This window comes from Cottoperca gobio, chromosome 23, assembly GCF_900634415.1.
Source record: "Cottoperca gobio chromosome 23, fCotGob3.1, whole genome shotgun sequence".
NCBI lineage: Eukaryota > Metazoa > Chordata > Actinopteri > Perciformes > Bovichtidae > Cottoperca > Cottoperca gobio.
In genome coordinates, this window is record NC_041377.1 from 14,588,458 (window position 1) to 14,600,957 (window position 12,500).

At 36.9% G+C, this 12,500-nt stretch overlaps 3 protein-coding genes across 3 annotated transcripts in view; all 3 read left to right on the forward strand.

Annotated features, from left to right (window-relative positions):
• The window catches only part of pwp1 (PWP1 homolog, endonuclein), a 9,129-nt gene extending 8,281 nt beyond the window's left edge, over window positions 1-848 (forward strand). The window contains 1 exon segment of the mRNA XM_029462072.1: window positions 153-848. Within this exon segment, the coding sequence (XP_029317932.1) occupies window positions 153-247 (95 nt within the window). The 3' untranslated portion in view covers window positions 248-848.
• Window positions 849-1,321: 473 nt separating this feature from the next.
• Window positions 1,322-3,439, forward strand: mrpl42 (mitochondrial ribosomal protein L42). Its single transcript, XM_029462228.1, is given in 6 exon segments — window positions 1,322-1,477; window positions 1,998-2,055; window positions 2,406-2,490; window positions 2,884-2,901; window positions 2,903-3,048; window positions 3,320-3,439. Coding segments are annotated over 6 exon segments (432 nt in total). The 5' UTR covers window positions 1,322-1,398; the 3' UTR covers window positions 3,366-3,439.
• Window positions 3,440-4,879: 1,440 nt separating this feature from the next.
• ube2nb (ubiquitin-conjugating enzyme E2Nb) lies at window positions 4,880-12,245 on the forward strand. Its single transcript, XM_029461939.1, has 4 exons — window positions 4,880-5,016; window positions 6,594-6,840; window positions 7,753-7,893; window positions 9,839-12,245. Exons 1-4 carry the CDS (start codon window positions 4,987-4,989, stop codon window positions 9,880-9,882), a joined length of 462 nt encoding a protein of 153 aa, XP_029317799.1. The 5' UTR covers window positions 4,880-4,986; the 3' UTR covers window positions 9,883-12,245.
• Window positions 12,246-12,500: the final 255 nt, after the last annotated feature.

Genomic DNA, 12,500 nt, shown 5'->3' on the forward strand with positions numbered 1-12,500 from the left:
TACAACCCCACTTTGAAAAATCCAAAGTATCTCTTGACATCCCACAATAATTTGTCCCTTTTATGTCAAATATATTTCCTACAGTGGCCGACCTCTGTTTATGAAGTCAGTTGTTATAATGGGTGTGTCTTATTGCGATTGTTTGCCTTCAGTGGCGGAGGTGTTTGGCAGTCGAGAGCGCTTGGTGGCGAACACGGGATCACAGGCATCCAGCACTGCAGCCGCCGCGGCAGAGATGGAAGTATAGGAGTGACGCTCTGGATGCATCAACAACCTGCAACATGAATTCACCGAGCTTCCCTGGAAACACATCAAGCTGCTCCTTGCTGCGTTGCTCATAGTGCAGTAGTTCATGGAAAAAAGGATTGGAATAAATGAAGCTGCATTCGTGAAGAATTTGAAAGGTTGGCCAGAATGCAAACTGGAGCTAAACAACTGAAAAAAAAACTTGTTCAGCTTGCCTCGCTGCACAAATAACAACAGCAGCAGCTTTGAACACTCACAGATGTGTGAAAAATAAGATGGGAACATTTGTCTTCTGTTCATTTCAGAGAATATTTCCAATAATGTTTAGGTGAAAGTTTGAATTGTTTAATATTACTTTGAGATCTCTTTCAGTTTGCCTTTTGTTGTACATTTACAAATGTAATTTGCTTCTAAAACTATTTTCACATGAAAATAAGTAATTTACATTGTGACATTGCATACCTGGGTCTTCTGGTAATGATGAATGGTAAAAGGAAATATTAAAAGAAGCCTGTGTCCTTGCATCTGGCCAAAGTGTTGAAAAGGAATACACTCATTTACATGTTGTATATTCAATAAATACAATTTATAAAATGTTTAAACCTTTTTGTTCATTGGAATCTGCAACCATCAAAACGGTGATTGAATCAATATGGTAGATTATTTTTATATTAAGTAATCTCTTTCCTCCAGTTCAGTATTTGAATCCCAATAAAAATGGAAGATGATATAGAAAAGTATGCCATTTAAAATATTGACATCTGCAGCTATATAAAAGATTGACTTTTGGAGAAGGTGTTACAATATGTTACGTTTAAAATTAGAAACCATTTCAATGGACACATGACTTTGCGACTTTGTTACATGTACTTTAACATTGGCCAGCCCTGCAACAAAAGAGTGGGAAAAAGAACTCTTAAATGTGTTTTGATTAAATGCCATTTTAAAATAAGATATACAAGAGGTGAATAGTTATTTCAAACGTATAGTGTATTTAGCAGTTGTTCAAAAACAATGTAAAATGATAAGATTTGAGGGAAAGATGGATTTTCTATGACTGCTGGTGCACTCGTTTGATAAGTGGAACAAAAATGAGTGAGTCTGAGCTCTAACACGGAACTCTTATAGTGATGCACAATAACTAAGCTGAGCATGGCGTCGGGTCATTTGTGCAAACTACAGAGTCTCTTAACGCGAATTTCTTACGATACCACACTACGACATGCACAAAGTAAGTTCTGTTATCCATTTAACAAGTTATATGTTGGAGCTCGTAACAGTTTACCGTTTAAAACCTTTAGCTCAATGATGCAAGTACAAGCTAACAGAGGCTAACCTTGAGAATAGGTTTAGTAGGTGACGTTAAACACTTGCATTTGGCTTGCTCTAATTGTGTTATAACTGTCAAAACATTTATTTTCTGAAAATCAAAAAAAAAATCAATAGGACTATTACTATTTAAAGTACAGAAGAGTTTACCTTTATGAGTGCATCCTCTTCTAATAATGGCCAACAACCCATGTTGACTTGTTAGCAGGTATCATACTTGCGACCTTTTGGGTCTTCTTGGAAGGACGTCTAACCCAGACTTAAACGTCTAAGATTCTATAAACAACATTACGGTGGTCTGCAATGATTTAAACCGTTTAAATGTGATGTATAATTTCTACCTAAGCAGTTGAAACGTGTCATGTAAATTATGTCAACTGCAGAGTATATGTGTGTCTTACCTGTGTGGTTTTCTGTTGCAGCATGTTTGGTGACAATGCGACAGAAGTCCAGTGGTCCTTCACTTGAAGGCCATAACTGGTATGTTAAGAGGTTAACTGTTTGTTAGTCCACCTTTAGTTTAGCTTGTTAGTTTAGCTAGTTAAAACAATCTATGAACTGTATAAAGGCTGTGTACTTTGCCTGTGGGTAAAAGCACACTGAGACAAATTTGTGATATTGGGCTATATAAATAAATTTGATTTGATTTGGGTGTAAAGTCTGCAAATGATTACATAATTCGTGAACCGAATAAATGCAGAAAACACATTAAAACTAGTATTTATGTAAAAAACGTGTTACCCAGAATACTTAATAAGTAAATATTAAACGTGCATTCTTTATAAAGATATTGTGATAAGGACAATAACATCTTATTTCCTTGGATTTAGTAATGTGGAAATTGGTGTGACTTCAGATGGGAATACCATAGTGTGCTACCATCCAGCTGTCGACGTTCCCTATGAGCTTACCCAGGTAAGAGAGTACTTTCTAGCTACTCATTGAGTAGTTGCACTATTTGCACCAAAGAGAGAAATCAGAGGCTCCATTTTTTGTTGTTTTTTCTTTAGATAAAACCCTGCAGAATGTTTGCCCTCTGCAGCTCATTTGTTTACCTGTTTTGGAAAACGCATTAATTTTTTCCAAGATCTGTGTGCTGTTCATGAGGAAGTGTTCAGTGAGATTTTAAATGCTTTGTAATTCCACATTCACAGATGTGCATGACTTAGAAATATCTGCTAGTTCAATAGAGGGTAAAATAAATAAATATCAGTAATCAATAGATGGCATTTTTCCGAATTGCTGTAAATTAACACATTTTGAAAATATGTAAGAGGAAACCTTGTTTGTGACAATAAGTCTTTGCAGCCAATAGATCGACCGGACCCCCCTGACCAACTCGGTTGAGTCTCACGACCAGATTTTAAAGGCCCACCTCAGCAAGGAGGTGCTGAAGGACAAAAAGGGGCCCACTATAGAGGAGCTGAGCAAGATGTTTTTCACCACCAAACACAAGTGGTATCCATCAGGACAGTAAGTACACAAATAACACACAAAATTTGTATTTTGTTTTTATCTATCTGCCTTAGTATGGATATAGTTTTCGCCTATTAGGACTGTATTGTTTGCCGACTTTGATATCAAAGGTTTGTGGCTTCTTGTAGTCCTTTTTTTTTTTTTTTTCCACTACACTATAAAGTTGTATATACAACTGCAGTATCTAATTGTGAAGCAGAGTGTACAAGCTAAAATATAATATATCGGATGGATATTAATGAATGTCCTTCTGTATCTCTGTTAACAGGTACCACATGAGACGCATAAAGAAGGATACCCCAAAGGATAGGTAGTCGAAGGCCAGCGTAACAAAACTGCAAATGATGTATTATTGTCACAATGATGTATAATAAACTGTTAAATGACATATGTTGTCATTAGTTTTTGAGTCAGTGCTGCTTCAATGGAACAAATATATGGCTTTGAAATCATACTTGTATTTAGTTTAGTGTACTGTGATACAGTGTAGATTTACTGCCCTTGATTTTTATGAACTTTTATCATTTCTTCTGAAAATATAAATCTAGTGGGCTGGTACAAGTTTACAGTGTTAAAAGTAGCAATACCACATTGCAGAAATACTCTGTTAAGAGTAAAAGTCCTGCATTCAAGATTATACTTTAAAAGTAAAAAGGTATTAGCATCAAAATATACTTTAAGTACCAAAAGTAGTACTCTTACAGAATGGCCCATGTTAGTATAATATCACTGGATTATAATTAGTGATGCATTAATGTGTAATAATCACTAATGATGCAGCTGTTAATGGTGGAGCTCACTTCAACTACTCTTTAAACTGCTGGGTAGTTTAATCCATAATTATCATGATTTATTAGTTGATTTATATTTTGTATTAATAATATGAATCTGCAAAGTAACGTGTAACTAATGTCAAATGTAGTGGAGTAAAAAGAAGTAGAAAGTATCATAAAATGGAAATACAAAGTACAAGTACCGCAAAATTGTTCTTGAGTACAATTGAGTAGATGTACGAGGTCACATTCCACCACTACCGGCATACCATAATTCAAACTCCTGGTGAACAGATTGTAGCTGGGGAGTAAAGGTAGTTTTCTCCTCTAACTGTCGGTGGTGCATCTTTTAGATTTGTGCATCCTATGGTATCACAGAATATTCTGGAGTTTGCTGAGCTTTAAGATGTGTTCATATACAATGCAATTCTATGCTTGCAAGAATAATAAAAACTGTAGATGAGTCTTTCTCGGAGTGGACAAGGTCCTGCACACCACAAAAAGACACAACCAGGTAACAACTATGAGATTAAAGAAAACAAGATAAACAAATCCAATTGAGCAAACATTGACTAAAACTTATCTACAAAATGTAACTTACTACTTATTTAACTTATTTGCTGTGAAAAATAACACTTTGTTATCAACACTAGCCAACACACTTTCACAACAGAAGCATAAACAGAAAGCAAGAAGTTTTTATGATTATAATTTTAATTATCAAAATAAGTTTTCATTTTCTATTTATCATAAAAAGTGTATAATATAGAAAGTACAATAAATCGTATAAAATAAATCTAATACAAAAAGGACAAGTAAAGGAGAAAATAAATGAATGCAATAAATGATTAAATAGTGTAATGCAATAACATTTAATTGTCTACTTTTATTTTTTATATATTTAAGTTTAAGAAATATGTTTGGTTTGAAGGGAAAGAGAAAAAAACATATGCTTTCTTTTTAGAGAAATGGCATTTTTAATAAAAATGTTTTCCATAACATAACATCTGCGTTAAAAATGTGAAAAATCTTGAACAACATATTTTCTTACGTCATCTGAAGCCACCGGAAGACTGAGTTATCGGTCCCCGCCCCGGCAGTCAGTCAATCCAACCTGAAGAGAAGGCGAGTCCACGGCTAAAAATATAATAGCTAACACAAGATGGCCGGTTTGCCTCGTAGGATTATAAAGGTACACTTTACACCAGACATTGTGTATATATATATTTACGAATCCGTGTGTAGTTATTGTAAATTGTATTTGGTGAAAATATAGACGTACAATTACTGCCATCTAACGTTTAGCCTGACGTTAGCACGACTAGCACAATTAGCTCTTATCTAGCTAGTTATCAAGCTAGCTCGCTGGTCCGCGTCTGCAAGTGTTTTGTTTGACACTTCCGTTTACTCCCTTTACAGCTTTAGCTGTGGTGTCATTTACGTTCGAGTTGATTTGTTGTCGTACTTTAATCATCGTTGTTACACCACTGGGTTGATAATGTGTAGTATGAATCAACAAATTATGACCATTTGTCCTAGTCGTCATATGAATGGATTCGCTGTGTTAGCTAGGCTAGCAGTTGTAGCTTTGGTGATTGGTACACATGTCTGGCGCTGATGTGAAACGCTGCCCTTGTGGTTTCGGAACAATTAAATGTTCATAATAAAGCTAACATGTTCGTATTGCTTCTTTTGAATAAAACGAGACGAAAAAATAGGGAGAAATGTAAGGCCTGTTGCGTTGCGGTCTCCTCCATCAACCTCACCGCAACTTCACTTGGCCAGGCCCCGGCAGTAGGCGCAATCAGCCTGTTCCGCCAGATCTAGCAGCAATTTATCTGGTTTAGCAGGCTTTCACAGCCAGCAACTTAACATTGACAAAGTGAGAACAGGACACAAGCTTCCAATATGGAAACCTGTCGTCTGTTTTCCCATCCGAACGAATAAATTAATAGTATTTACGACAATATTAAACCAGTTTCCTTTCTGTTGACTGCAGATGTTTCGGTGCACCTGCTTTATCATATGCAGAAATATGAAAAATGTTCCACTTCCTCCTTTGTCCCTTAGTGTCGCACAGTACTTTATTGATTTGCAGTGAAATTCTGCAAGTCCCTTTTTTTTTTTTTATAAAAATTGTATACACACACACCGGACAAACTAGTCATCTGTTAACTGAATTCCTGTAATCAAATGGATCATGAAATAACTTTGAGCTGAAATAAGGAGCCGGTAATTAATCATTAGTTCATTGACAGAAAATTAATCTACAACTATTTTGATAATTAATTGGCCTTTTTAATCAAGTGTTAGAATTCTAGTGGTTTGTATATCTGTTGGTTTGTTAGCTTTATGTGATCATAAACTCAATATGTTTGGATTTTGGATTATAGGATTGACTAAACATGCAATTTGAAGACCTGGGGAATTATAGTGGACATTTTTCGTTATTTTCTGACATTTTGTATACCAAATGAGTTGATTAATTGACAAAATAGACTGAATAATCTACAATAAAAATAAATTATGTGTTTATTAATTGAAGTATGTCATGGTACTGTACGGCTCCAGCCCTTTTAGTTTATGTGGTAGCTTGTGGAATGTGGTTTTGTTTGTATGTGGGTAAGGTTTGGCAGTGTGCGTGACTAAGTCGGGGCGAAAGTGTACGTCCTCAGCCATTACACACTTGAAAGTACACCTACAACAATGTTTTTATACTCCGAAATGTCAACAAATGTGTTTTGTTTTTCTCCTTCTGACCACACTCAGGAGACACAGCGGTTGATGGCAGAGCCTGTTCCTGGGATCACGGCTACACCAGATGAAGGGAATGCACGCTACTTCCATGTGATCATTGCAGGGCCTCAAGACTCTCCTTTTGAAGGAGGCACATTTAAACTTGAACTATTTCTTCCAGAAGAGTATCCCATGGCAGCCCCCAAAGTGCGATTCATGACCAAAATCTACCACCCCAATGTTGACAAACTGGGAAGAATATGTTTAGACATTTTGAAAGGTAAGAAAACAACATAGTATAAATTGCAAGACATTTCTTTTTTATATTTACAGCAGGATTGTAAAGTAGCATTTTATGCTTGCATGGTTTTCTTCCAAACTTTGAAATTAGCACAAATAGGCAGCATCATTTTAGAGATTTCTTTATTTTTTATTATTATTTTGAACCATTTAACTCCTAGGTATGTCCAATCTTGTTTATGGGAAAGGATTGCTAAGAGCTGTTAAGAAGCTACCACACTATAAATGTGGTTCGCAGTGGCATCGGTGGTACTTGCAACCCTTCCACAGTACACATTTGATTTGTTGTAATATAAGAAAATATTACTTCTTTGCATTTGAAATGCTACTGTCGAATTGGAAATTTGGGCAATTCTGTAAAAACCTTACATTTGCATAATCTGGAAGTAGTGAATATGCAGATGGGGGAAATCAAATTTCACATTGGCACTAATTACTTACATTGTGACACTCGCGCATTATTGCACTCCAGCAGTGTTGGGCACCTTTTTTATGATAAGAGATGGCTGAACAGCAGCTAGTTATATTTGCAGAAAGCACTTTTGTGGGATAAAGCAGAAGTGAAAACCATTAAATCACGTTTTAAGGTAAACAACATCAAGGTAATGTTTACATGACGGGAGCAGAACAAACAGCAGCAGCGGGGATGCTCACTGTGCTCTCGGGTAATAGAGAAAATATTTGAACAGACTGTGATTTATAGGCACAAGTTAGCCACTAGCTAATTTTACTGTTTTGATTTATTAGATTAAAGAGAGCCAGAGTTGTGTGGCCATAATAAATAAAAAAGTGGATCTCAAATTCAGATTTTCTTCAACTCTCATGGCCATCTTTACCCTGTAATACCAATATCCCTCGTTTTAAGCGGCTTCTCTTCTTTTCTTTTCTCCAGATAAGTGGTCTCCAGCCCTGCAGATCCGCACAGTGTTGCTATCTATCCAGGCGTTATTAAGTGCTCCCAATCCAGATGATCCCCTGGCAAACGATGTTGCAGAGCAGTGGAAGAAAAACGAAAGCATTGCCATTGAGACAGGTGAGGATTGGATCCATATTTCTGTTCATTAAAGCACCCGGGGTCAGCTGTACTCAACTTTATTGCCACTGCCACAGGGGTCACAGATTTCCTCTATGATTTAGATTTGTCTGTTCTCATGAATTTGAAACAACCCCGTCGGTGCCTTTAGTGGTTAGTAGGACCAAATTGACAAAATAATCTAAATGTAATCACAGAAAATAATTGCAGTAATTAAGCATGGATGAAATGTATGCATTTTCCAAGTCTGCAAATCATCTGCCTGAAATACTGGCTGTCAAATCAGAGCAACACAGTCTATTGAAGGTGTTTCTGATAATGACAGATTGCCGTCCTCCCAGTATACTACAATCGTTCAACATGAGAAAATGGGTTGAGAGTAGTGAGTGCTTACAGTTGTTTGTCCCGTGAGCTCCGTGTTGGACAACCGCGTAAAAGAAGCTGAGAGGTTTCTCCTGACGGCTGGCCAGCACTTCACAGGGGCAATAAAATAGTTCCTGTTACATAGAGGATGTTAACGACGGTGTAAAATGGCTAACAAGAAGCCAGTGTCAGACTGGAATAGAGTGGTAACAGAATGGTAATGTAGTTTAAATATCAGGCTCAGCAAAGACATGTTGTAATCTATCATAACATTAATGCTTGAAGTTTTACTTTTTATTGCTAATTTAACGATCCAGTGCTACATATGTTTGTCAAAGATTGTCTTTCTCTCCAATATACCTCATGCTAATGCTCTGTTGTAATCAGAACATTGTTGAATCGGTGAACCAAAAATATAATTTTAATTTAATCTTGACCAGCAAAGAACGCTGCAGTGCGTTCAGTAGCAACCCTAATTGTTTTGGATTTATTGCGGCATTATGCTTTAATCCGTCAATTATTTCTAGCCAATAAAGTGTCCATCACAATCTCTCGCCGTGAAAACTTCAGGTTTTGTTTTCTTTGACCAACAGTCCAAAACTCAAAGATGTTCATTTAATCCACAGAAAACCAGCAAACCCTCAGACAAGCTTATTTGGAACTGGAACAGGAAATGAATGAATAATTGTGATAATCAATTCATCATTTGAAGTAATTATTTTAAGGATACATACCAACAAGGTATTGGTTCCAGCTTCTTAAATGTGACTTCTGTGATAGGAAACTGAAAATCTTTTCAGGTTATGAACTGTTTATTAAGCAAAACAAGCAATTTGAATTTGTCTGGGTGAGTTGTAAAATGTACCACTGATTTAGGCTTAATAAACAAATTACTCTGGGGCGTTAACTAAAGATTATATTCACTATCAATTAATCTGCTGATTACTTTCTCGATTTTAATCATAAATTGTCATAAAACGGTGAAAAATAAATTTCCCCAGTTTTTCAAAGTCCAAGGTGATGTCTTATAAATGTCTTGTTTTGTTCGTCTGAAACCCCAAAAGATTCAGTTTAATATGATTTAAAACAAAGAAAAGCAGGAAATCTCCATATGTGCCATTTTAATTATCAAAATAGTTGGGGATTCTTTTTCTGTCCATCTATAAATCGGCTAATCTATGCAGCTCGACACTCTATAATGAATATATAATCCTCAGTGCCCCAGCTGGAACCAATACAACTTTGGCATGTTTACTTGATAAACTTTCTCAGTCATAAAGTGATCATTAAGATTGTTGGTGACTCGTTTTCTGTTGTCTGATTTGTTTTTAATTGTTTTAGTTTTGCATTTAGAAATACTGGGACATTTGAGTTCCTTTTGCGCTGCCTATTGTTCTGGGAGTTAGCGTGATCATCTGTGTACACTCTGCAACACGTTCCTTATCCACAGTCCTGCACCATATCCTCCTCACACCCTCCTCTACCATTGTTTCTCTCTCTCTCTCTCTCTCTCTCTCTCTCTCTCTCTCTCTCTCTCTCTCTCTCTCTCTCTCTCTCTCTCTCTCTTGTCTCTCCCCTCCAGCCCGATCATGGACCAGGCTCTATGCGGACAACACTGAAGTATAGAAGACGAGAGACGACGCGTCTGAATGTGATCCACAAAATGTACTCCTATTCTGTCAACATTCGAATTTAACGGACACAAACAAAAAAGAGAAAAAAAAATTATTCTAAGTCCAAATCTATTTGAAAGAAATGACAAGATTTACTGCTGCAGACCTCTGGGTGACTTATTTTCCTCTCTAAGACGCGTTAAGTGTGTGTGTGTGTGTGTGTGTGTTAGCCTTTCTCTTCCCCCCCCCCCTGTGTTGCTATTTAAATGCATGGACAGAGAACGACACCCTCCCCACTACAGTCTTAAAAATAACATGCGATATGTTGTCCTGAACAAGGCACATACTGGTACGTTTGCAAACTATACATGCATTAAAGCTGTTCTTCTTTTAACACATGCATTATTTGTCAACACATCTGTATGTCTTTCGTGAGAGACGACACGTTCCGTTGTTTCGACACTTAGTGTGCGCAGCTGTCTTTTCGCTAGTGGTGAAGTTCGTCTTTTACTCTTTTTAGGGTATACGCTGAGTTTTTTTGTGTGGTAAAAACATTCCACGAGAAGGTCAGTTGGTATTTCCACTGCCGCGTGTCTGTGCGTACCAACACGTCACAACACTGAATATTTAGTTGGCGGTGAAGCTACTGTAGTTCAGCATCTGCTCAAGAGCACACAGGGCACTTAGAACTCTTAATATGTTACTCACACAACAGAGACGGATCTTTTTGTTTTGTTTTGTAAAATTGGACGTAAAAGCAAGTACATTTAAAGGGAAGTTCTTCAATCCCACATACTGTAAACCTTCAGCGCCAATTGATTGAAAAAACAAGGAGGTGAACATTCATCCACAGACAACTGAGGGAGGTTCATTCCAACATTTTAAATGTAAAATAAATTAGGAGACTGTATACCTGCCAAATTTGCCGGTAGAGAATACACAGCGCTGAACAGCCACAGCTAACCTTTAAAAAGCATGTAGTCCACAGTTAGTGTCAATGCGTGACCCAGCAGATGTCATTTTTATATCTTTTCATTATTTACATCATTAACGTTGGTCTTAGGTTGATAGAAAAAGACAAGATTATTGTGTGATTAGACGCCTGAGCCCAATCAGACGAGGACTGTTTAATAATCCAAAATATGATGATTTGATGTCATGTTTTGTTATTTCAAAATTAGGTAGGCAAGGAGTTTGTTTGACAGTAGTTTCAGTAAAAGTTTAGACAGCCTTGGGGAGGGTGATCAGATGACTTTCACATGCTTAAAAATAGCCATTCCCAACACATTCAGACGAGTAGAATGACACATTGTTCGTGCATGTTAGTAGCAGACTACAAAGATGTGTTGAAAATGGCCCCTTTTTTTAAGGCTGTAGGAAGCTGAGCTGTTTGTTTTTATTTTCCTTTTTTATTTTATTTTTATTGTCTGTCCATGCTATCTATGTTGCCTGTTCTCTATTTTATTTCCAGTGTTACTTCATTAAAATGGCATGTACCATAACCAGACCGACATCAGGACAGTTCAAACTAGTTTTCTTGCGGGTGTTTGTGAGAGTTGAGGCGTGCAGTTGTCTTTTTTTAAAAGGGAAAGTTAAAGCTTTTTCGAAGGTTTTGTCGTCGGTTACAAAGTTGTCTTTCACCGTGATGTTTCCTGACTTTTGTCTCACCTGCTTTTGCTCTTTCTTTGATACTGATCTGTGATGATTTTGCAAGTGCATTGAATTGATTGGGTCATTGTGGCAAAAAAAAAAAAAAGTGAGATTACAAAAATAAAAAAAGTATTCAAGATTAAAGGCTATTACACATTTTCTATTGGCTAGCAATCAGGAGTCACTCAAAATAGCACACGTTGTTGTTGACTTTAAAAAGGTGTGTGGTTAGAGGGATCAACGACATCAGATGTTGACTCATCGCTTAGACCCTCCGTGTCATAATGCTTCTGTATGGCTCATCTGAGGGAGGACTGTAATGTTATGTTGTAGGAAAACTATTTTTGTTATGCGTTTTTTTTTCTTTTTTTGGTTGATCTCTTTTCTCGCTCTTTATTGGATTATAGCAGGCTTGGTGTCGCTTAGATCTGTTTGTGTCCTGTCCTCACCCAGAATTATTAACTAACTGCTACATTTACTCAAGTCTGGAAGAGAAAAGCACAGCTTAAAACCTGGTTAATTTATTGTTTCCTCAAGAAACTTTGACGGTAATCTAAACCACCAAACGGTCACTGGATTTCCGAAGCATCTAGATCAAAAAGATATCGAGAGATCAAACTGATTAATCAGCTCCCCATGTGTAAGCAAAAAAATAAATAATAATATCAGTACATTTGCATACATGGCTCTTCAAATACTCTGTAAATAAACTGAGTTAAGTAAGTAGAAGCTTGTCTGGTTTATGTTGTGTGGCGTTGTGTTGTGTTCCCCTAGGCACGACTATTTGATGACTTACAAATTGCAGCTGCACAGAATCTGATTTAGATGTCTGGGGTGTTCCAGAAAAACCTTATTCAGAGCAATTTACAGCCACATTTTGCATGAATGGTATGAAGCTGTGTGGCATCTCTAAGAGCCGGAGTGGAAACACAGTGGAAACAAAAACCTATTTGCAGATGGAAGGACCCTTAATGTCCAGCT